This window comes from Phaethon aethereus (genome assembly GCF_964289735.1).
Source record: "Phaethon aethereus genome assembly, chromosome: 2".
Taxonomy (NCBI): Eukaryota; Metazoa; Chordata; class Aves; order Phaethontiformes; family Phaethontidae; genus Phaethon; species Phaethon aethereus.
In genome coordinates this window covers 44,598,240-44,622,590 of record NC_138582.1, presented here as the reverse complement: position 1 = coordinate 44,622,590, position 24,351 = coordinate 44,598,240, and the positions used below count along the sequence as shown (strand labels likewise).

The 24,351-nt window shown below is 39.9% G+C and overlaps 1 protein-coding gene across 1 annotated transcript in view; it reads left to right on the top strand.

Moving 5' to 3' along the window:
* RP1 (RP1 axonemal microtubule associated) overlaps nt 1-24,351 on the top strand; it is a gene marked incomplete at its 3' end in the record, with an annotated part of 200,765 nt that overhangs the window by 110,272 nt on the left and 66,142 nt on the right. The window contains exons 31-36 of the mRNA XM_081996424.1: nt 135-354; nt 1,715-1,869; nt 3,844-4,057; nt 5,381-5,571; nt 7,913-8,123; nt 21,978-22,129. Of these exons, the coding sequence (XP_081852550.1) occupies nt 135-354; nt 1,715-1,869; nt 3,844-4,057; nt 5,381-5,571; nt 7,913-8,123; nt 21,978-22,129 (1,143 nt within the window). The remainder of the gene's footprint in view (nt 1-134; nt 355-1,714; nt 1,870-3,843; nt 4,058-5,380; nt 5,572-7,912; nt 8,124-21,977; nt 22,130-24,351) is intronic.

The window sequence follows — 24,351 nt, the reverse complement described above, 5'->3', positions numbered from 1 at the left end:
TCACACTTATCCCAGCCTCTGATTCAGCTTTTCCATTGGTTAATTTTAAGTTTAGGAATTCTACACTGTTTGGGAAAATCTCTGTAAGTGAACCATCCCTGACAGTACACTTTTCCTCGTGATATTTCTTGCAGGTTGAGACTGGAGATCTGGGAGATGTATACAAGATTCGGATCAGCTGTGACGATGTGCCAGGCTTTGAGGGTTGGCATTTGAAATCTTTTCACTTAGAAGAGCTACATACAAAACAAAAAATTAACTTTGACTGTAAGTGCTGGCTCTCTCTTGACAGAGAAGACAAGGAGCTGGTGAAAGAATTCCCTGCAGTGAATGAGGACCAGAAAACTTTACCAGGTAAAAACAGTGAGAAGATATAAACAATGTAAACTAACCTCTTGAAAAGAAATCAATGCCACAGATATAATACAATATAATTATTTGTCTGAATTTTATATCTTCAGTGGTTCTAATGCAGCTGTCTCCACATATGCACTGCGAAAATGCTGACCATGTCAGAAATTTTAATTTTCCAGTTAAGACATATATTGGGTTTCACAGTTGCTAAATATTCTGTATGACTCTAAGTGGGCAAAACTGAACAATATAATTATACTTTCAAAAGATAAAGCACATGCTCAAAGCCATGAAAATGATTTGTAGGAGGCTTACTATTGAATTACTTAGCTTATAATAGCTTTAGTTACTAACACAAGAATCAGACGTAATCCTCATTGTACAAAAAAGTTTTATTTGTTTTTCTCTAAGGACTACTTTTGACATGCTGAGAGTTTCAGAGTATATTCAGAGATCAACTTGGAATGTGAAGATCTATAGAAGTACCACATTTTTTCAGAAAAGTTGGCAGTTACACATGAGATAAAAGTAATTGGAGACATGACTGTTTCTCCAAACTAAAGTTCCCAAAGTTCTGGGTACCTAAATACCTCAAACCTATTCACAACCTTAAAAGAAACTGTAGCATTATGTTTGTTAAACGTTAACTCAGCACGACCGTATATTAAAAATGACATTTGAAAAATTTTGGTTATTCTTTTTGTATGAGTATGAATGCATATGCAATATAATGATCTTTCTCAGAAGAAAATCTAATCTGTGTAGAAATCTGTGTAGAAGTACATTTATACAGGAGCACTATAAAGGCAAAAGGTTTATAGTTCCTGTCATGCACCTTAAATTAATAAGTGTATTTTAAAAATTTTTATACTTATATGTCATGTCATGCATCCAGGTGCTATGCTACATGTCTCTGCTATTCTAATTTGCATAAATTTACATAGTGTCTTATTCTTTGACCTGTGACAGTTATTATCTACTACAAAGATAATTCAGTTTCAAACAGTCCCTGAACAAACTCAGATAACTTCTTATTTTCCGGATCTTGCACAGTAAAATAGAATTGGGCAGAATTTGTCTAGATGTTAGTAGCTCTCAGCTGCATAAGTCTAAAATGTCCAAGTCCAGCTTCCTTCGAATTTCTAAGGAAATTAATGGAAAGTCTTCATTGAGCTTAGCATGAAGAGATCAGATTCATAAAAGTAACCTGACTATTTTATTCACTGTGTAGCAGATTCTTCAGTAGCTGAAGAAATAAAACCAAGCAGTAGTCCTACTAAATACTCAGTGTTGCTCTTTTCTTTTAGGTACACTTTGTACATAATCAGGTTTATTTAAAGTTTTTTTTCTTTTTGTACAGTCTGTAAGTATGTTGTCTCTGTACATATTGGCGACCACTGGGGAGCAGAAACTTTTGCAAATGTTTATATCACTCTCTATGGCAAAAGAGGGGACACAGGTGTGAGGAAACTTCACACATCTTTAGCAAACGGAAGAAAATTTCAAAAGAATAAGGTAATGGCACAAAAAATGCTGTCTTACATGTGCAGGGGTTAGTACTGCATTAAGTGTCACAATGTCTTCTCAGAATACATCTTGCTACAGATAGGCAAGAATTTGGAAACAGATATTCACAGTAGACCAATGCCAGTGTTATTTCCTTCCTGTACAAGGACATCTCCACATGATAATAAAGGCTCGACATGAGCGCATAGAAAGCAGATTGCTGGGGAGAACCTCTGTGATCGTGCTTACTTCTTCCGTTCCAAGTGTAGGACAGCTCAGGTAACAACACATTAAAAGCTAGTGATTCGAAACAAGTTACAGAAATTGCTGTGAGATTTTTGCCATCAGTGATGTTTCTGTAAGCACAATTCACGTGAAACACTAATTCAATGTCTAGCCAGTAAGTTTAGACAAAGGACAAGAATTCCACTTACAGAAGAGAATGCATATGCAGTCTTTGTAGATGACCAATAACTATAAAATACTTCTCTTGTGTATTAGGTTTTCCTATGAGAGGTTCTCTCACTGAACACTGAGGTCTGAAAAAGTTCATTATCAAGATGTACATTGTCAAGGAGAGTCTTAGATTTCTATGAAATTATTTCATTAGACAATTACCACAGCACTTGGTAAGGTAAAAGTGGAATCAGTGACACAGAATTTCTAAATTTGATTTTTGCATATATCTCAGGGCTATGCCTATATAAAAAAGATAGCACTCTACAATACTTATTTTAATTTACCTTCATGCACAGATTAATTTCCTAAAATGTCTTAATTAAAAAAGTTAATGATTTCTGCTTACAATCTGGCTGTTGAGTCCTGGCTACTGTTAGAAAAAAAAAAATAGTATTTTTGTCACATGAAAATGCTTTTACTATTAGTAGCAGAAAATCTACTTCTCCAATACTTTTAGTTAAAAAGTAGCAGGGACAACGCATAGGACTTTGGCAAGTACTACATTTTTTAGAGATCAGTTTGCTAATATCTTCTTTCTTAATTGTCCTGACATCTGTTTTAGTAAGTTCCTACTATTCAATTAATGTTTTATTGGGATGATGGTGTTAATTACAATCCTAGACATTGCTGTTTAAATGCCAGTTGTTCACAACCTTGTTGATCTTTATAAACTACCATCAGGTCCATCTGGTCCTACGATGGGCCATATACAGAACACCTGGCTTTCTTACAAAACAAGCAAGAATTTAGTAGGGCATAAAATTTCTTTCTTTGCATGTCACATTTTTCCTTGTCTTGTTGTTTTTGTTGTCCCTATTCTCACCCACTGATGCCTGCGTTTACTTCTCTTTTTTCTTACTCTCCCCTCTCTGTTCTGCTTCCCTTCCCATCTCTCATTTTTTGCTCAAATAGTTCTTCACCTTCATCTTAACCTCCTCCTTCTATTGCTTACTCTTTTCTCCATTTACTACTTCCACAATTATTTTCATTTTGTAAGAAAAACAAAAAGACAGGCTTTTCTGACTATTGGAGAAGAATTTAGAAGTTGTCTTGAAATGAACACACTCTTTTTAGATTTCTAAGAATTTAGAAGTTGTCTTGAAGTGAACACACTCTTCTTAGATTTCTAAATTTTCTTTAGGACTATTACTACATATGTAGGTTTGTATGATAAATTTTAGAAACGAGAAGTATCTAGAAGGATAGAAGTTTAATTAGAACCAAAATCTTGTCATAACTGTCAGAAGGTTGAGGTATATGAATTTTATTGTAATATGAAATGATCCATATTGTCCAAAGATCAAATGAAGTTACAACACATCATTAATCATGAATGTGGAATTCAGTGTTAGGTATAATTAGCGTGTACTTTCTTAGATTCAGAGGGAAGATGTTATGTTAAATATTTCAAAAAGGCGGACACAAATTTTAAATCCTCATCTGAATCCAGGATTACATTTTCTCTGAAGTTCAAGCATATTTGGTTCCAAACTCTGTTTTATTAAGTATTTCCCTTTTTTGTAGGTGGATTCATTTTTGGTGGAAGCTGTTTCTCTGAGTCATTTGCAAAAAGTGGTCATAGGACATGATGGAGAAGGCTACGGGGCTGGGATGTACCTCAAGATGGTAACAGTCAAGGAATCACAAGACTCAGACAAAGAATGGGTCTTCCCATGGTGGAACTGGCTTGATACCCATCTGGGGCTATGTGAGACTGTTTGTGAGATTGTGACAGTTGGTAAGCTCTTTTGCAACACTGTTCTGCCTGTTTATATATAATATTTTTAAATTTTGCTACAGTTCTTTCAGATCTCTATGGTATCTTTCTTTTATTGAAAATGTGAAATTCGGTTTGATCTTACTATTATAGCAAAAACACATCTGGTAAGGTCAAAGTTAATAAAATTCCATCCTGTCAAAGTGTTGTGTGTGGAACATTTACCTTCCAAATTAAATTTAGCACATTGCAATAAAAGATTTAAAGCAGTTTGGGATGTGTGTCGCATGGGAATAAATAGCTTCAGTTTTACGCACTACTTTCAGGTAGTTCAGGATCTCATTTGAAATCCAGAGAAAAGTTACTTTAGTGAAATGAGCCTGGTCTTCACCTGTGGTATTATTCCACAGAACAAAGCAATGGTTGTGGTATGCTCAGTTTCTCCTCATTTCAAACCTACTACATCACAAGTTGTGCAAATCTAGACCTGGATGTATTTTGCAAAAGAACACTCACAGCAGGACCTTTGGTCATTTAGAACTAGTAGAAAAGATTCCTTCCTTCAATCCTGTGAAAACAATTCCACGTAAAGTAAATGAGCTACAAAAGTTTGCCCAGAGGGAGTAAACCAACTTAAAATCATAAGGTGGCCAGGACAGATATACAGGTATTCAGTTTTTCTGAGTTGTAGAAAGTACCTTTTATTGAGCTGTTCCTTTCCATCAAATGATTTTCACTTTCCATAGGATGGTTAAAAGAGAATGAAAATGAAAGATAGCAACAATTAATGAAGAAAAAGAGAGGGAGATAGTAATATTGATCTTCTGAGGATCTGGCAAATGTTTTGTGTTTATTATAGGTTTACCTGTCAGTCTTCCATTATTACAGCACGTTATAATGCTAGATAAGATCTAGTTACAAGTGGAGTTCATTGGTATTAATCATTTTGCATTAGGTGCCTATTAGCTACAGATGGCTGGTGCTTCTAAATGATGAAGTGGTTTTAGTAATATTGATCGCTTTTTTAAGAACAATTAATTGGACCTCTAAAATGTGACTGAATGTTAGTAATTACTTCCAAACATGACACGGAAAAATACCTTGGCATCAAGAAAATACCTCTGAAACTAAGTTTTAAACACAGGAAGAACATTAAGCTCTTAAATTTTTGGCAAAAAATATAATAAAGGTATTGATGTGTTATTCTTAGGGAACTGTTGCTATAGATACAACATAACCTGAAAATAGAGCTTTGTTTGTGTACTGTAAAGGCTATGATCCTGTTCTATTATGCCATTCTCTCATGCTGTCACTCTTCCTCTTTCTCTTTGATAATTTTTAAAGGTAGAAGATTGATTTCTAGTCCTAAACTGCCTGAAATCAACATGAGGTCAGCAGGTCTCTGGATAATGGACATCACTGGATCTGACTTGAGCAATGAAGAGGATTCAATATGCCTTTCTTTTATCTTCTATGGCAACCTGAGTTGCAAAAAGTTGCCACTTCAAGTTACAGGAAAAGCAATTCAGATCAAAGTACTTCAACCTTTCTCTATTGAAAGAAAAGTCTAAGAATCATGTAGCCAATAACCCACTTAATTCTGAGATAAATTGTTTCTTTAAACTAAAATACCAAATTGATTTTTGTCCTCTGCGTAGTTTGGCACAGGTCGTCATTTTTGTTTGTAGATAGTAACATTGCCACTTGAACAGTGGTTTTTGAATGAGCAGATTCTCCCAATGTCTCATGCTGAGGGCTTAAATGAACAAACTGGTCCCTTGATGCATATCACGGCATATATCACACTGCAGGTACTGATTTACAGGTTTTGTTGATCCCACAAAAGTAAGTAATTTGTAAACATACAATATGCCATGGGATACTATAGAGCTTTTGGGGCCCATGATGGAAAAGGAAGAATCATGAATGAGATGAAACTAACAGAAAGTTCATTTTTCTCTTTCATGTAATTTGTTCACCCCTGCCACCAAGTTTTTCTGGGCTAACTGCCTTTTCTTGCATGGTTTATCTCTTTTTTTTGCCTGTCATTATCACGTTCTTTTTCCTCTTGATCAGCTCCTTTTTACCCACAAGTTTTCTCCTTTATTCAGTTCACCTGCCCTTCCTTCCTTTGTCTTCAGTTCCTCTTACTACCCACTAACTGAAATATTAACAAGTGTCTGAGGCTCACTTTGACTGAATTGTAGCCTGCTTTTACCAGTCCTCTTACTTCCCTCTTGTAGCTATCATTCCTTCCCAACACTGTGTTACTTACACTTTCCTGGCTTTGCTCTCCATGAAGTAGATATTTGGAGCTGACCTGAAGGTAAACACTGCAAAAATCTCCTCTGGCTCAGGAGATCCCTGAGCCACAAAGTGCTGGAAGTTAGGACAATAAAGAGAAGTGTGACTACCACTTTTCCTGTTCTTATACTGCTTGTTCCATCCTTCTGTTGTCCTTCATGGGTTTTGAAGAAATGGTTGATCCCTGTGAGAAAATGGGAAGTTTTAACCTTGATTCGTTCCTTAGTCTTTTTTTTAACCCTGATCAGTTCATTCTGCAGCTGCAGATACATATATAAGGCAGGACTGAGGGAATGGGGGCAAATGGGCAGACAGGGAAGTGGAAACTTCACAAGCCAGCTTTGCATCAGAGAATTATGTCTACGAAGCCACATCCTGAAAGATGTTTCTTTAGGATTGACTGCTGGAACTGCAGAAGCAGGTAGCAAGAGAAAATCAGGAAAAAAAGAAAAGGGGTGAAGAGAGCCCTGGCAAAAAGCCCAAATAGTGCATGAAAATACGTTATTTTTCATTTTGGGATTCATCAGAAAGTAGCCTTGGAGTTGTGAATGAAGAAGCTGTTTCCTGGTTCTTCTTCCTACTAGTCAGGTAGATTGAATGATTGAGCTAAAGAAATAATTGGCTGTTCTTTTGATGTTCCTCTTTTCTTTAATGAAAGAGGAAATAAGCACACTAGCCTAGGCCATAAACATGATCCAAAATGAGGAGTGCCCAGATGGTTTTTCTAAGTTATTTCCAAGAACCTCTGGTAAATATAAATAAATAGTATGAAACTGGAAGTGCCCTGTCAGAGGAAAGGCTGAAATCAGGTCACATGCACTTCTACTAGCTGAGCTATTTAGAAATGAAAGAGCAGGGGAAAGAATATGAGAAGTAGAGAATAGGAAAAGGAAAAGACAACTTCTGTTTTCTCCCTTCTTTTTCCCTTAGAGGGGAAAATTATTGGTTTAAGAACAATAATTATAGTCATATAAGGCCTCCTCTACTTTTACTTACTCAAGTAATGGTATGTCCCAGAGATACTGTACTATCTCCAGTTGAACTAGGAAGTTTTTTTCTCAAGCATGAATGCAAGAACAGGAAGATTTTAACGGACAGGTTCTATATGAAGATATGATGTGTGGTGAAGATGGAGGGTCTCTTGGATGTTTCCTCAAAGTCAGATTAATTCTCCTTCAAAATTAGAGTCAATTGCACCATTTTTATATTACAAGTTGTAAGAAATACTTCTAATAGTGTTCAAAATTTTAAAAATTTACTAAAACTTCTGTGCCTGCAAATAGTCCATTGAATCAGTGTTACATGAACATTGTGCCTTGTTCTGTGTACAAATTTCAGTGGTGACTGCCATCACTCGTTCCCTGATATCAAACCTCAAGCATTCCATCTCCTTATCCATGTTAGTAAATCAATTTTGTATTGATTAGAAAGGGAAAAAATAGTAGCAGTTATAAATCTGCCCCAATTCTTTTACTACTGAAGTTTGTTCAACTGTTGCATACAGCTGTCAAATACACTTGATCTGGCACAATTAGAATGAGTTCCATTCATCTTCTCTTTTTCCTCACATAGGATAAGCTGGCAGATATTGGCTCAATATACAAAGTTCAGGTAACTGGCCCACGTAGCGAGCTAAAACAGCCATGGCACTTAGATGCACTGCATATGAAGCACATGAGCACAAAGGAAGAGATGTATTTATCCTTTGACTGCTGGTTCAACCCTAATGAAGACAAATGTGTGGAACTGCCAGCTCTCTATGCAGATCAGGAGCCTTTGCCTGGTAAGCAAAGTCCTTTTTTTGTTACTGGGGTAAGGATCTGTCACTGGAATTCCAGTATATCTCTTCTGGGCCTAAAATACTGTGCAAGGATTTCCACAAGAATTTTATATTAAGGAATGTGATGGCTTTGCACATGGATTTATCACAAAAGCAAGCTGAGAGAACAGAAATCATTGGTATCAGGATTATGACAGATGCTGTTAACTGCTGACACCAAACACAGGCTTTGGCTTCATTCGTGTTAGATGATGTTCCAGTTTTAGCTCTTTATTTATTATCTTTTGAAATTAACCCTATGTCAGCTGAAGATGTGTACAAAATACCACCTACTGTGTGGTATTACCTAAATCCTCCTATTCACAGAAAAATGTATGTGACCTAGAAACATAGTAAATTTTTTTAAGCATTAAAGAACTGCAAAGACCCCCTACAAAAATAGATTTTTGAAAATCTATCTTGAGGAAACGGTTGATCCATCTCCTGGTTGATCCAGCGGGCTCCTGTGCAGCGGCGGCTCTGACTGAGCGCGGGCGGGGCCTAGAGCGGCGGCGGCAGTTTGAAAGCCAGCGAGCCCGCCATTTGGGCGAAGCCACCGAGGCAGAGGGCTCCGGAGCGGAGGGTGGCGCCGGGGCACCCTTCCTGAAGCGGCCAAACCGCGAAGGCGGCAGCGCAGGGAGAGAGAGGGTGCCCCAGCCCACCCGCCCCCACCCCCGGCCGGCGGAGCGGGCTCCTGACGAGCGGCAGCTCTGACTCAGCGCGGGCGGGGACAGGAGCGGCGGCGGCGGCCAAAGCCCCTCACCTACAAGAGCCGCCCCCGGGAGCGCGAGCGACCTGCAGCGCGGCGAACAGGGCGGGCAAACAGGGCGTGGCGCGTCAGAAGGGCGTGACGCGTCCGGCTGCGCGTCAGTTCGCGCGGGCAGGGCAGGCGTGCGGGTAGGGCACAGTCCGTCCCCCCGGAACTAGAGGCTCTCTCGACGGGTGGTCATCGCCTTCCCAGAAGAGGCCCGGCCACGGTCTCCACCCGGCTGAAAGCCGTGGCCCGAAGGAATATGGCGACACAGACGGAGCTCCCGCTCAAGCATGCGGCTGTCCGGGTGTCCGGCTGCAGACAGGGCCTGAGCCTGTCACTCGTGCCAGAGGGCAGCGGAGACACCACCCGTGTGCGGTGCGACCAGGTGAGCGACTTGCTCAGCCTGGGGCAGGGCTGACAGAGGCAGTGGAGAGGCTGAGGAGCATCAGGGGGTGTGAGAGGGAGATGGATCGTTGGAGCCACTCCTGGCTGTCCCTGAGGCAGAGGCAGCAGCTGGAGGCCCCACAAGCAGCAGGGGATCCCCTGCCCTTTTGCTGCTGGGCAGAAGGAGAGTGCCTAAGAGACGAAGGGGAATGGAAGCAGGTTGCTGCTTGGGGCAGCAGACGAATCCCCTCCCGGCCTCCCTCACCGTCCCAGCTGCTCGTACACAACAGATGCGGGTCTCAGGAACTGGAGATCCAGGCACATGAAGACCTTGACGAAAGTCCATCCAGGGTGTTGCCTAGGGCGAGTCAGTCAGCCTCACACATCAAGATGTCCACTGTTAAGAGAAAAAGGAGGGATTCTTCTGAGGGGTGCAGACAGCCTAATATGCTGGCCAGACCCAGTCCACAGAGAAGTCTGCTGCCTCCCTGGGGCCCGGGTGAGAGATGTCACGAGGAAATTCCCTGGTCTGGTTTGGCCCACTGATTACTACCCGCTGTTGGTTATGCAGGTTGGCGATAATGAGGTTGCACAAAGAAGTCTAAAAGCGATTAAAAGGGACTTTAGAGCGCTGGGGTTACTGGTTGATGGAGCAGGAGCACAGGTAGTGTTTTCATCAATCCCTTCAGTGGCAGGGGGATCACTGAAAGGAATGGGAAAGCACCCCTGGTCAACACATGGCTCAGGGACTGGTGCTGTCGGCAGAATTTTGGTTTTTTTGACCATGGGGCGGTTTACATGGCACTGGGTCTGCTGGCAGCAGGTAGAGTGCAACTGTCTCCAAGGGGGAAAAGGATTCTAGCTTATAAGCTGGCAGGCCTCATCGAGAGGGCTTTAAACTAGATTTGAAGGGGGAAGGCGATAAAACCAGGCTTACTAGAGATGAGCCTAGGGGTGGCGTGCCAGAATTAGGGGTGAAATCGATAGCCCATCTCAAGTGCATCTACCAACGCATGCAGCCTGGGCAGCAAACAGGAGGAGCTGGAAGCCCTTGTGCAGCGGGACAGCTATGACTTAGTCGCCTTCACAGAAACATGGTGGGATGACTCTCATGACTGGAGAGCTGCAATAGATGGCTATAAGCTCTTCCGAAGGGGTAGGCATGGAATGAGAGGCGGTGGGGTGGCTCTGTATGGTAGGGAGTGTTTTGATTGTATAGAGATCAACGATTGTGATGACCAAGCTGAGTGCTTATGGGTAAGGATGAGGGGAGAAGCAAACAAGGCAGATATCCTGCTGGGAGTCTGTTATAGACCGCCCAACCAGGACAAAGAGGCAGATGAAGCAGCTAGCAGAAGTCTCACAATGGCTAGTCCTTGTAGGGGAATTCAACTTACTGGACATCTGCTGGAAGTATAACACAGCAGAGAGGAAACAGTCTAGGAGATTCCTGGAGTGTGTGGGAGATGATAACTTCCTGACAGAGCTGGTAAGTGAGCTGACCAGGGGAGGTGCCTCGCGTGACCTGTTGTTTACAAACGGAGGACTGGTGGGAGACGTGGTAGTCGGAGGCCGTCTTGGTTTTAGCGACCATGTCATGATAGAATTTTCAGTTCTTGATGAGGTAAGGAGGGGGGTCAGCAAAACCAGTACCTTGGACTTCCGGAGGGCAGACATCGGCCTGTTCGGTCGCTGGTTGAGAGAGTCCCTTCAGAGACAGTCCTGAAGGGCAAAAGGGTCCAGGAAGGCTGGACAGTCTTCAAGAAGGAAGTCTTAAAGGCACAGGAGGAGGTGGTGCCCATGTGCCGTAAGACGAGCTGACAGGCAAGATGGCTGGCCTGGCTGAACAGGGAGCTTTTGCTGGGAGTCAGGGAAAAGGGGAGAGTTTATCACCTCTGGAAGAAGGGGCAGGCAACTGAAGAAGAGTACAACGATCTCGTCAGGTGAAGCAGAGACAAAATTAGAAAGGCAAAAAGCCTAACTAGAAGTCAATCTGTCCACAGTTGTAAAAAATATCAACAAATGTTTTTACAAATATATTAACAACAGGAAGAGAGCCAAGGAGAATCTCCATCCCTTATCGGATGTGAAGGGGGAACACAGCCTCAACCAAGGCTGAGGACAAAGCTGAGGTACTTAATGCCTTCTTTGCCTCAGTCTGTAATAGCCAGTCCAGGTATCCTCAGGGTCTTCAGCCCTCTGAGCTGGAAGACAGGGATGGAGAGCACAATAAACTCCTCATAATCCAGCAGGAAACAGTTAAGGACCTGTTAAGCCACCTGGACACCCACAAGTCTATGGGGCCTGATGGGATCCACCCAAGAGTACTGAGAGAGCTGGCAGAGGAGCTTGCCAAGCCACTCTCCATCATTTATCAGCAGTCCTGGTTAACAGGGGAGGTCCCAGACGACTGGAGGCTTGCCAATGTGACACCCATCTGCAGGAAGGGCCAGAAGGAGGATCCTGGGAACTACAGGCCTGTCAGCCTGACCTTAGTTCTGGGGAAGATTGTGGAGAGGATCATCTGGAGGGCGCTCACAAGGCATTTGAAGGACAACCAAGGGATCAGGCCCAGCCAGCATGGGTTCATGAAAGGCAGGTCCTGCTTGACCAACCTGATCTCCTACTATGACCAGGTGGCCCGCCTGGTGGGTGAGGGAGAGGCTGTGGATGTTGTCTGCCTGGACTTTAGTAAAGCCTTTGACAGCATCTCCCACAGCATTCTCCTGGAGAAACTGGCAGCTCGTGGCTTAGACAGGTGCATTCTTCTCTGGGTAAAGAACTGGCTGGATGGCTGAGTCCAGAGAGTTGTGGTGAATGGCGTTAAATCCAGTTGGCTGCCAGTCACAAGTGGTGTTCCACAGGGCTCAGTTTTTGGTTTTTGCAGAGGGATCTGGACAGGCTGGATTGATGGCCCAAGGTCAACCATATGAGGTTTAATAAGGCCAAGTGCAGGGTCCTGCACTTGGGCCACAACAACCCCATGCAACACTACAGGCTTGGGGAGGAGTGGCTGGAGAGCTGCCCGGCAGAAAAGGACCTTGGGGTGTTGGTTGACAGCCGGCTGAATATGAGCCGTCAGTGTGCCCAGATGGCCAAGAAGGCCAACAGCATCCTGGCCTGTATCAGGAATAGTGTGGCCAGCAGGAGTAGGGAAGTGACTGTGCCCCTGTACTTGGCACTGGTGAGGCTGCATCTCGAATACTGTGTTCAGTTGTGGGCCCCTCACTACAAGAAGGACATTGAGATGCTGGAGCGTGTCCAAAGAAGGTCAATGAAGCTGGTGAGGGGTCTGGAGAACAAGTCTTCTGAGGAGCGGCTGAGGGAACTGGGGTTGTTCAGAGTGGAGAAAAGGAGGCTGAGGGGAGACCTCATAGCTGTCTACAACTACCTGAAAGGTGCTTGTGGCGATGAGGGCGCTGGTCTCTTCTCCCAAGTAACCAGCGATAGGACGAGAGGAAATGGCCTCAAGTTGCCCCAGGGGAGGTTTAGACTCGATATTAGGAAAAATTTCTTTACTGAGGGAATGATCAAACATTGGAACAGGCTGCCCAGGGAGGTGGTGGAGTCACCATCACTGGAAGTGTTCAAAAAACGTGTGGTCGTGGCACTTCAGGACATGGTTTAGTGGGCATGGTGGTGGTGTGTTGATGGTTCAACTTGATGATCTTGAAGGTCTTCTCCAACCTTAATGATTCTGTGATTCTGTGAAAATTAGTTACAATCAGCCAGCAAATAAATATCCAAGAATTTCAGTTGCACTAGTGTTTTATTGTTGTGGATAAGAAATTTAAAGTACAGCAAGTAATATTCCACAAAAATATATATTAAGTTGCGTGTTTCTTTGCTGTTAGGAACACATATGAATTGTATGATGCCAGAGAGAAAATAAAGTGATTTCTCCCAAACCCTTGGGAATACAGAGTGGAACAACCAATTGCATACTGATAACTTCATCACTAGCTATTTAAGAACAGGCTTCCAATCTACCCAGCTCATTAGAATAAAGAGGATTGATGGGAATAGTAAAGATCATATATTCAAGTTTTTAGTGACAGTTAAGAGGTTTGTCGCTAGAGGCTATAGTACAAAGAATGTTCTGCTTAAAGAGAAACTAATAGAAAAAGACGGAAGTGGCCCAGAAAAAGGAATAAAATATTCCATGTGAACTTTTGCACACTATTCTCTAAGGAGATTTTCCTAACTATTTCATCTCATTTAAAGTTGAAACTTGAACAAATAAAACAGTGAAGTTTTATTTAAAAAGTGAAGACCTTTTAAATATCTGGTTTTGTGTAGGTTTGCATACTTTTATGCAGTTAGTAAGCTCATATTCATTTACTGAAAAAATCTCATGATTTTAGGGTTTTGATCCATCAGATTCAAAACAACATTGTATGTTGGATGTATTATATGCAGGTTGTACAATCATCAATATAGTAAATCTAGAGCTTGTTAAAAAGCTCTATTTCCCCAATTTATTTATGAAAAAATAGGTAAAATTATAAATAGTGGTAATTATTTTCAGAATTAAAAATTGCTAAATGTTTAACTACATATAAAAAGTCCAGAAATTCAAACAAAAAAAATTTCTAGAATACACCCCTCAAAGCATCTATTATGCTAAGAACCAAATGGACATACTGCCAGCAGTATCCTGATTTGTAAAGCAATTCAGTTTTGAGGTGTATTAGAAAGTTGAGGTGTTTTTCTTGGGAAATTTCTAGGAAAAAGATGTGTATATACTCTTTCTCAAAAATTGTTCCATAGATGGATAGTATCTACTAACCTGGGAAGTTGCTCATAAACCGTTTTGTTAGGTCCAGTGATCAACAACTGGAAGCATTAGTATCAATTTTATTCTTTGTAGCCCCAATACTAGTTCAGTCAAAGATTTCTATCAGCTTCTTCCTTGTATTCCAATTTGATTACTAGAGACAAAAAAAAAAATCATTTTTATGTGTTTGCTCTCATTATTGGTTTGAAAGAGACATCCATTTATGGAGATGTCTTCAATGAATGTCTTGATAGAATAAATTCAAATAAAGACAAAAGAAAAATTTTGAAGAATGTTGATCATTGGTATCCCCAGACAAAACCAACAAGAAGTATATAACTTTATAGGAAGCAAAATAAATGCTAAAAACTAAGTATCCAAATAAACAGTAACCTTTATCAGTAATGTCAATTGCCTGTTTGTAATGAAAACCATACTAATATAATTACTCCTGTTCTAAACTAAGTGATTCCCTGAGATTCAGCAAGGCAAAAACCCATATCTATGCTAATGTGTAATCTTCAGGAAAATTGCAATTCCTTTGTTAAAAGCAGTGGCCACTCCCAATTTTTTCCTGCATCTACAAACACATTTGTTCCATGTTTTTTCATCTCTTTCTGAGCTCTAGTATATCCTCTGTCCATGTCTTCTGCATATCCCACCTCATCTGGTGGGGCATAAGGATGATTTTTCATGCCCAGTAAATCCCATCACCGTTATCAGCTATCATTGTATCTATTCTTAATAATTAAAAACAAACAAACAAAGAAAAAATAAGCAAAATTTAAACATGGATCTCTGAAATTGCTTTTTTTCCATCTGTAGAAATATTTCTTCTGAAAAGTAAGTGCCCAAGTCCAGACTATAGGCAATTCTCCAGATAAAATTAAATTAAAAAAACAAGGTCAAATGATTCTATTGCATAATTTCATTAGGTTCTGTGGGATTATCTCGGAGTTGAATTTGTATTCTGGGTATTAGCTACTATTACAGAAGCAAATAATTTTAATTAATTCTTTTCTTTAGTCTGTCCATTCTAATATTTGTGAGCACATTATTTTAGTCTACCTGTATCATGGGCCAATTTATTTACCATGCACCTTTTTGGACTTTGGATTAAAAGATACTGGGTTTTTTTTTAAGAATTCTGTGATAACTCTGTTATAATTCTGTGCAGGACATTGATGTGCATATTAACACACTGGGACAAAGTCACTGTACACAATAACAATTAACATTTTAGAAATTCTTGCTGTTAGACTCCATATTTCTTACTATTTTTTCTTACTATATTTCATATTATTTCTAGATAATTTCTTGATGATTTTTAGAATACCATTATTTGTGACTGCATTTGAAGGCATGCACCAGGAGTTATATAGCAGTAGGAGCTGTTTGAAGCTACAGTAGGAACTTTGCAATATGTAGCTGTCAATGTAACTATCGAAGATTGGTGTTACCTTTTCTTTACAAAGGGATTTTTAATGCCAGTTGGGAACTGGCCTCTTCTGGCTGATATTTGGCTCCTGTGACACAAATAAAGTGTTTTTTTTCCTGGAGTCTACTGACATTCTGCCCGTCCTCCCTCCCCCAGTCAAGGCCATTAACATAAGAACTTGAAGAGTTTAAGTGCTTAACATCTGTAGTAAGAAACATCTGTATTAATAAACATACTGACCTTTATTAAAATTCACCCAACTTCATGTTTTTATAGGTCATAGATAAAGTATAGCAATTCCACTGCTTTGTTAATCACAATAGGTCATTATTATGTAGTAGTGTTCCATGATGTGTTTGAGCATGGAGAAGTAGTTGCTTACTACATGGTACTTAACTCTTCAGATACAATTCAGTCCAGAAGCTCGTATTTAACAAATTCCTTTTTCATTAAAGTTAATGGTAAGTCTCATGCTATCTTCCAAAAGAAAGTAGTTTAGAAATGCTTCAGCTAATGTAGTCTTTTGACTCATTAGGCTTATTAGCTCAAGCATGGCACCAAACTAGCATGAACCAGGCTGGCTCAGGCATAGAGCTGGTGAGGTGAATCATAGTGTTCCACTTTTACTGATTCAAATTCCAACCCACTCAGGCATCTTTCTAACACACTCTGTTATGTAGGTTAGATGAACCCTGTACTTTTGACTAGATAAATAAGACCAGATACTCAACTGTCATAAACTGATTTGCTCCACTGTCTTGAGCATACTAGCTTGGTGGCTATATCAACTGAGGACGAGAGGCAATGGGCATAAACTTCTTTACCGTGAGTGTGACAGAGCACTGGAACAGACTCCCAGAACAATGCCCAGAGGTTGTGGAGTCTCCTTCTCTGGAGACCTTTAAAACCGACTGGATGCGTTCCTGTGTAGCCTGCCCTAGGTGATCCTGCCATGGCAGGGAGGTTGGACCAGACGATCTTCAGAGGTCCCTTACAGCCCCTACCATTCTGTGATTCTGTGATTCTGTGATCTTGTCCTGAACTTTTAATTTCACAGAAAGGGTGATTCTAATTTTTTGAGACTTATGTGATAAATTAGCAGGATTAGGCATCAAATTTAGTTTTCCAATTTTTTTTGCCATAGAACCGAATGAACATTTAAAAAATACCCCTGCCTACTCTACCTGCCTTTGATTGTTAGTTGCCTAACATTCATTTAAAACCAAAACTGATTCAATGGGGAATTGGGACAATAACCTCTGGAATTCTCATTCCCCACATCACCTTTTTCTATATATTTTACTGTTTTGTAGAGTAGAATTTCTGCAGAAGCCTATGAAAAAAAGTCCCTGTCAGCTATATCCAACAGCTCTGAAATACAGCACCCTACCCTGCCCCATTTGCATTCTCATCCCTACCGTCTCATCTCTCCATAGAGAACCTGACAAGCTGCAGAGGAGAGCAGTAAGAGAAGAGGTCTTGAGAGCTCCAACAGGAGGAGTTTATTTGATAGTTCATTTCCTTCCATAACGATTTTTCTTACTGTTTTCTCCCCATTTATAAAAATTAACTGCATTGCCTGGTTTCGTTACAAAGCTAAAATCACAATGCTGTAAAAGGTTTAACTATACCTCTAACATTCAGAAAGGATGTGATTGTATCATTTAAACTGTTCACCCTTGAAAGGCTATTGAGAGTTCTGTGGGCAAATGTTACAGAATTGTCACAATAAATGATAACTGGATACATAATACACAGTAAATTCAACAACAACAAAAAAAAGGCAAATTCAAAGCCACATGTTCTGTCCTATATTTAATTCATGGTTTTTCTACCCTTTTTAAAGAGCGTTAGGTGATCACTTTCAGTTTCACACTATGCTGGCTTACATCTGAAATAGAGCTCTTAAAAATAGGATTGGGAAGAGACAAAGAATGGCAAGGTTGAACAGAACATCTTATTTTAATAGCTTTTTTTGTTGGGATTTGTTGTTCATCTCATAGTCAGAATGGTCCCAAATTCACCCTGAAAACTTTTACCCCATTTCCCAACATCTCTTTTGTGTTATGCCTTCCTCCGTAGGGGTTGCTTTATATATATTTATTTCACTTATATAGTGGAAGTCCTTTCTCTGATCCAAAACCTTTGAAAATTAATGGGAAATATTTGCTGTGACTACACTGAACTTTGAATTATGCATCAATAGATTCAGCAGATTCAGCTGAAAATACTGACTCAGCAAAAACATTAAATGTGTTTCTAATTTTCAGTGTGTATCTTTGAATACTACTTGTGTGATTAAAGCTAAGCTTGTGATTATTAATGATTCTGGACAAAAGCAGTAAAGATGATTGTGAGCACCGTGATTCCTAAATCCATCCTATATGAGTGGTCAGATCTGTGGACCAAACTATTCCGATTTTATTCACACCATAGCCTTTTGACTACAATGAATCTGCTTATATCACCAAGGTATACAGGCAAGGCAACACTCTAGATGAATAAAACAGAGTCTTACCTTCATATCCTAACAACTCCTCTAAAAGCAAAAATCCCATCGGTTAAATGCCAGAGGGTAACATGGACATCTCATGTACTTTCAACTATCTGGATCTCTAGCAAGCGCAAGTTTGTGTAGCTGCACTGACTCTAATGCAGCTATGTTGTCTTTCACCTGGCAGTGCATATTTAACTGCTTTGAAGAAAGGGATGAGATACATTAGGGCACCAGTCTAGGAAAACTCTTGGTTTACTTCTTTTCATCAAAACATGAACGGTGCTGTCAGTTACAAGTACTTTCCCAGCTCTTGGTTTAAATGATTAAAAAAAAAATCCTGGTGGAAGTCCCTGAAGTAAAGTAGTGCAGTAGTGAAATAAGGTTACTTTTCAAAACACAGGTTTTCTCAGATGTCATGCCCATGTAGTAAAAGATGAAGAGAAAGAAAGGCATTTCAGAAGTTTATTGCAATGAGCACACCTTTATTAGTGGCCTGACACAGCCCTTATTATTTAATGAATCCTTTTAGATATTAATTTTTCAATTAGTATGCAAACCCACCCTCTAGGACCTTTGTTCCAGTCATGTGGCCTTTTTATTTTAGACATATAGAGGAATAGCTATGTAAGATGTCACAATATTTGAATTCAGGCCTTTTGTTATAACACTCAATATGAATAGCAGCAACTTGTGAAAAGAGCTGTAAGAAAAGCTTAAAAATAAATATCCTCAGAACACTTTTTTTTTTCTCCCTGTTTTCCTATCACCTACGCATGAAAATAAATGACAGCCTTAGCTTCTGGGTTTTAACAATTATTCTCAAACCTACCAGAAATTTCTCATAATTATATCTTTTTAAAGAATGTGCAGTTTGGCTAAATCGGGCCTTTTCTAACTTGGAATAAATTTGATTCAAGAAGCAAACTGTACTGAAAATACCAGATATTTACAAGATCTTCTCAGATATTTGTGTATCCTGTGATGTATTTTAGACTGAAATATGTTTCAGATTTGAATAATATGTACTTCAGTGCTCTCTGACTTGTATCATTAATTGTGAGACTGAAAGTGCTTCTTATTTGCTCCTTGATTTCATGTTTATCTAAAGCACCATTACCCTTCTTTGCACACACACGCTTCCTGGAAAAGCAGACATTGTACAGCCAGACAGGTCTCAGGTAGGAACAAGTGCAAAGCGAGGCTGGAAGACTTTCTCCAGCACGTAACTGTCACATAGTCTAGATGTTCTCTATGTCTTCTTTACTGCACCAGTGATGAAGGCTGTGGGAGTTGGGGATGAATAGTTTGGAGCAGTCAAAGATATCTCAGTACTTGTAAAATGTTGGATTTTAAGGGTGCTCAGTCTTTAAGAAAAAAAAATTCTATCTTGAAGCTTGTATCAAAAAAGTTCAAGAGATAATACATGCATTCTTAAATACATTCTTGGTATGTGTGCATTGCTTATTACTCACATGCTGAATGTGACTCTGCATTTTACAGTGGATAAAAGTCATTTTCTCCTGAAAAATATTAGAAAGGTGTGTTTTACAAACCTGTATTGCTGTAAGATAATAGCTTTTTTTCTTAGGCTGAAGTAATGATACTTGTGGTTGGAAGCAGAGGAACATTCAGACCACCTAAGTTTAGACCCCTAATTTTCAGTGTCTATCCCTAGAATATATGGGAACCCATCACAAGTGTTTTCTACAGCACTTGCCTTTCCCTGCTGACTACATAAGGATCATATTCCTAATATAGCCACCAAAGTTAGATTCCTGAAGTGACAGAACCAGCATTATACAAATGAGCACAGATTTATTATTGTAATCTGAGTAATAGCAGACTGAAAACACTAGGGAGAAAAAAAAACAATCCCCAAAAAACCCTTCTTATTTTTCCTGTGCTCTTCGTTAAAATGATACAAATAACCATGAATATTGAGATTGTGACCTGCTTCTCTTTAAGTGTTTCCTTATTCCTTGTTTCTATGATAAACTCAGGGGCTAAAATAGGCCATTTAAAAAATGAACATAGGAGTTTTCCATTAAGTTTCTTCAGAATTAGTGCAACCTGGTCTCATCTGCATCACTCCCCTGTATATTGTGTTATAAAGAAGCAAGGAAGCAGAAGCTCCACATAGTGGTCACAGGTGTCTCTTCTAATCGCTGTACTATGACCACAGCTGAGAAAATCAGGGATGTTTTCCCTTAAACTCAAATTTCACTTATCATTTGTATTTGTGATGTATTATATAGTACATGAGAAGTTCACATGGAGATCGGTGACAAGTGGTGTCCCTCAGGGGTCCGTACTGGGACCAGTACTGTTTAACATCTTCATCAATGACATACACAGTGGGAGCGAGTGCACCCTCAGCAAGTTATCAGATGACACCAAGCTGAGTGGTGCAGTTGATACACCTGAGGGATGGGATGCCAACCAGAGGGACCTGGACAAGCTCGAGGAATGGGCCCATGTGAACCTCATGAGGTTCAACAAGGCCAAGTGCAGGGTCCTGCATCTGGGTTGGGACAACCCCCGGTATCAATACAGGCTGAGGGATGAAGTGATTGAGAGCCCTGCCAAGAAGGACCTGGGGGTACTGGTAGATGAAAAGCTGGACATGAGCCAGCAATGTGCGCCCACAGCCCAGAAAGCCAACCGTATCCTGGGCTGCATCAAAAGAAGCGTGGCCAACAAGTCGGGGCAGGTGATTCTGCCCCTCTACTCCGCTCTGGTGAGACCCCACCCGGAGTACTGTGTCCAGCTCTGGAGCCCTCAGCACAGGAGAGACATGGACCTGCTGGAGCGGGGTCCAGAGGAGGGCCACAAAAATGATCAGAGGGATGGAACACCTCTCCTGTGGAGAAAGGCTGAGAGAGTTGGGGTTATTCATCCTGGAGAAGAGAAGGCTCCAGGGACAACTTATTGCAGTATTACTTAAAGGGTACTTAAAGGGTCCTTAATGAGAAGATGGGGACAGACTTTTTAGCATGGTCTGTTGCGATAGGACAAGGGATAATGGTTTTAAACTAAAAAAGGGCAGATTTAGACTAGATACAAGGATGAAATTTTTCACACTGAGGGTGGTGAAACACTGGCACAGGTTGCCCAGAGAGGTGGTAGATGCCCTATCCCTGGAAACATTCCAGGTCAGGTTGGACGGGGCTCTGAGCAACCTGATCTAGTTGAAGCTGTCCCTGCTTATTGCAGAGCGGTTGGACTAGATGGCCTTTCAAGGTCCCTTCCAATGCAAAGATTCTATGATTCTTTGGAGACTGATACAAAATATGAAGAGGTTTTCCATTTAGGTAATAAAGCTGATGAAAGAATTTTAAATTCATTTCTGTTTCGCATTAACGTGTTTTAACTTCAAGAACATTGTAATAGTGTTATGGTCTGACTAGTGAGAAAGCTTGATAGTCCTGATGTGTTCATTCCTTGGGAGATAATTACATGAGCTTAAAGCATAAGATAATCAGGTCCCAGCTTTCTTTTAACCCACGTTATAAATGTAAGCTCCCATTTCATTTCAAGGAGACACACAGAGGGAAGGAAGGAACAAAGAAATGTGAGTCTTAGAGAGCAGAACTTAGACTTTCAAAGAGCATGTAAACATGAAATATTACTTTCTTAGAAATGGATTCCCTACCTTAGAGGAAGGGGGCTGTACATAGGAGATTCTGTGTCCCCAGCAGCAGTCAGTAGTGCTGGTTTTCTGGGAGTGGTGTCAGAGCAGAACAAATTTGTATTCTGCAGATTACCAAACAGAGAGTTACACAGCAGGGATGTCTTTTGGTTATTTATGTCACCAGGACTGAAGAGACCTGTGCTTCCTGTTCTGTGGCACAGATGAAATTTGCAATGGTTTCTACCAGGGATTCGTACATAATGCAGGTGTTGGGCAAGAAGACAAGGAGCATTTTCACCTGCTGACTTTTGTTTTTGTATGTGTATTTTTTCTGAAGTTGTGGAATATGCAATCTATTTGCACACGGGAGACTTGAAGAAAGCAGATGCCGCTGGTGAGGCCTATCTTTGTCTACAGGGAGAAAAGAGTGACTCGGGGAAACGATGGCTTAACTCGAGAAACAGCCTGATCACTTTTGCTAGAGGGCAGGTAAAACAATGAGGAAAAATGTAACTGAATCTGAGAGTGTCTTTTTGTTAAAACTTATGTTTACATAAAACCTTTCATGGACAGAGTATCAAAAATACTAATGTTTTATATTCCATATAGACATAGTTTTCTCTTGTAACTCTCTTGTAGCCTATGATTGTCTCCATAAGTAACATGTTGCTTTTAAGCATCATCAGCATTGCACAACAGTTCAGCTGATGATGTAATTTTGCGTTGGACTTACTACACTCTAAATGTTCTATTTTAATATTCCAGTCTTTTAAGGCCAGGGAGGTATCAGTGCTTTGCTAAAATATGGATGATTGATAGAACTGATAATATTTTTGTAGGCTATCTTGCCTTTGTAACCTGCTTTAGACCATGACCTTTTCTTGTTAACTTTTCTGAACACTAATGTCAGTGTTCAGCAGAGTTTTATTTTTTCATGTTTCCAATTCTTCCACCCACTTACTGCTATCAAACATGGTAAACACATTCTTGCTTTTTGAGACTTAAAGGGCTTTTCCTAGAAGAGTAATTCCTGGAGTAGTTATTGGCATAAGAACAAAGTAACTAAAATTTCCAGATCAAAAGAAAATACCTATTTCACATCAAAAGGAAATGTCTAGTTGATACTTTACTAAACCTACTGTTTGCTCTGAGTTTAGGTTTGGAAGATTTTTTATTTTTGTTTTAAGGGAATCATAAAATCATTGCAGAGTACATAGGAATCTTCTTTTGGGGAGGGCAGGTGGGAGTATTTAATTGCTGTCAGCCAACTCACATTAGATTGTTCTCTGATGTAGAAATATAGAGAAATATTCTTGCAATATGCTTAATTTATTCTTTAAAGGTGCTCTGTTTATTTTATCTGATTTTCTTTTCAATTCTAAAGATTCTAGAAGACACAATGTTTTTTGTATGAAAACCAAACTAAATATTTGTTAGTCCTTGGTATTGCTGTATTTTCTTTCTCCATTAAGGAAGAGAACATGCATGCCCAATGTCATGCTCTTCAAGAGCTGATCAAACTGCTAGCTCAGACTTCACAGAATAAACCTGAAAATAATAACGACAGGGTAGTAGGGCTCATCTGGCTTTAATCAGTAATGTAGGAAGTTGTATAGATTAATCTTTTTGGTGGTATAGATAGTAGTTACCTTATCTCTAAGATAATACCTTAGAGAAATCTGAACAGTTCGACTGCTTGCTACAATGGATAAGGTATCAGTACAGACTGAAAGAGGGATTGATTCCTGTTTCTTTCAAAAAAGTGAACTGTCCTGAGCTTTTTTTTTTATTCTTTATTTTGTAAGAATGTACGTTAAATTTTCTTTAAGAATAAAACTTATAGAGAAAAATAGATGAACAATAAAATTGACTTCTGTGAATACTCACTCCAGGGGAAATATAACTCATCTGCAAATTCACAAGAATTTTTTCTGTATAATCCAGATTCTGTGTCAGCTTTTGAATGGGCCTGTTAAGAAGGCTAAATCCTTCATCTGAAACTCTAAAGGGCTTTTTTATATCCTGGGCTATAGCACCCTAATCTTATTATAGAAAAGATTTTGAGTAACAACGGTTTGTTTGGATATTCATTTTCTCACAGGTTTTTTTTATTCCAACTTGCCCTCAAAATGCCTAATTCTCTGTTCTTACTCTTTGCTCCTTTTTTCTAGATGACTTTTGTGATCAACATGGTTCTTACAGGTAGCATGAATTTTTGTATGTCACTGTACTTGGCAGCAACTATGGGAACAATACAACATTTTTATTTGTTTTCAAATCCCCAAATTTGTCCCCAAATTTTGTCTTCAAATTGCATTTTCAACCTAACCTGTCCAAGACAAGTCCTTCTGTCTTCAACTGGATAGCTCATGAAGTCACAAGAAATAAAACAGTCTTACTCGTGGAGATTTTATTCCACAGCTGGTTTCCCAAAAGAGCAGATGAATCCATTCGTGAATAGTATGTTTCCAAACCTTGTTTCTTCAGGCCCAGTTAAAAAAAGCCAACAAGTATACACGTTAAGCGATATGTGCCCCGGTGTCAGTGTGCGTACTTATGTGAGCTTTCCCATTGACTATGAAGATGACTGCACGAAGAAAACAAACATGTATATGCAAAGTGAATGTACTATGATTTACAGTAGGGAAGAAAGGGAAGATTCCATGAGGTCTATTCATCATGCAGTGATACCTGTTATATGTCGAAAATTT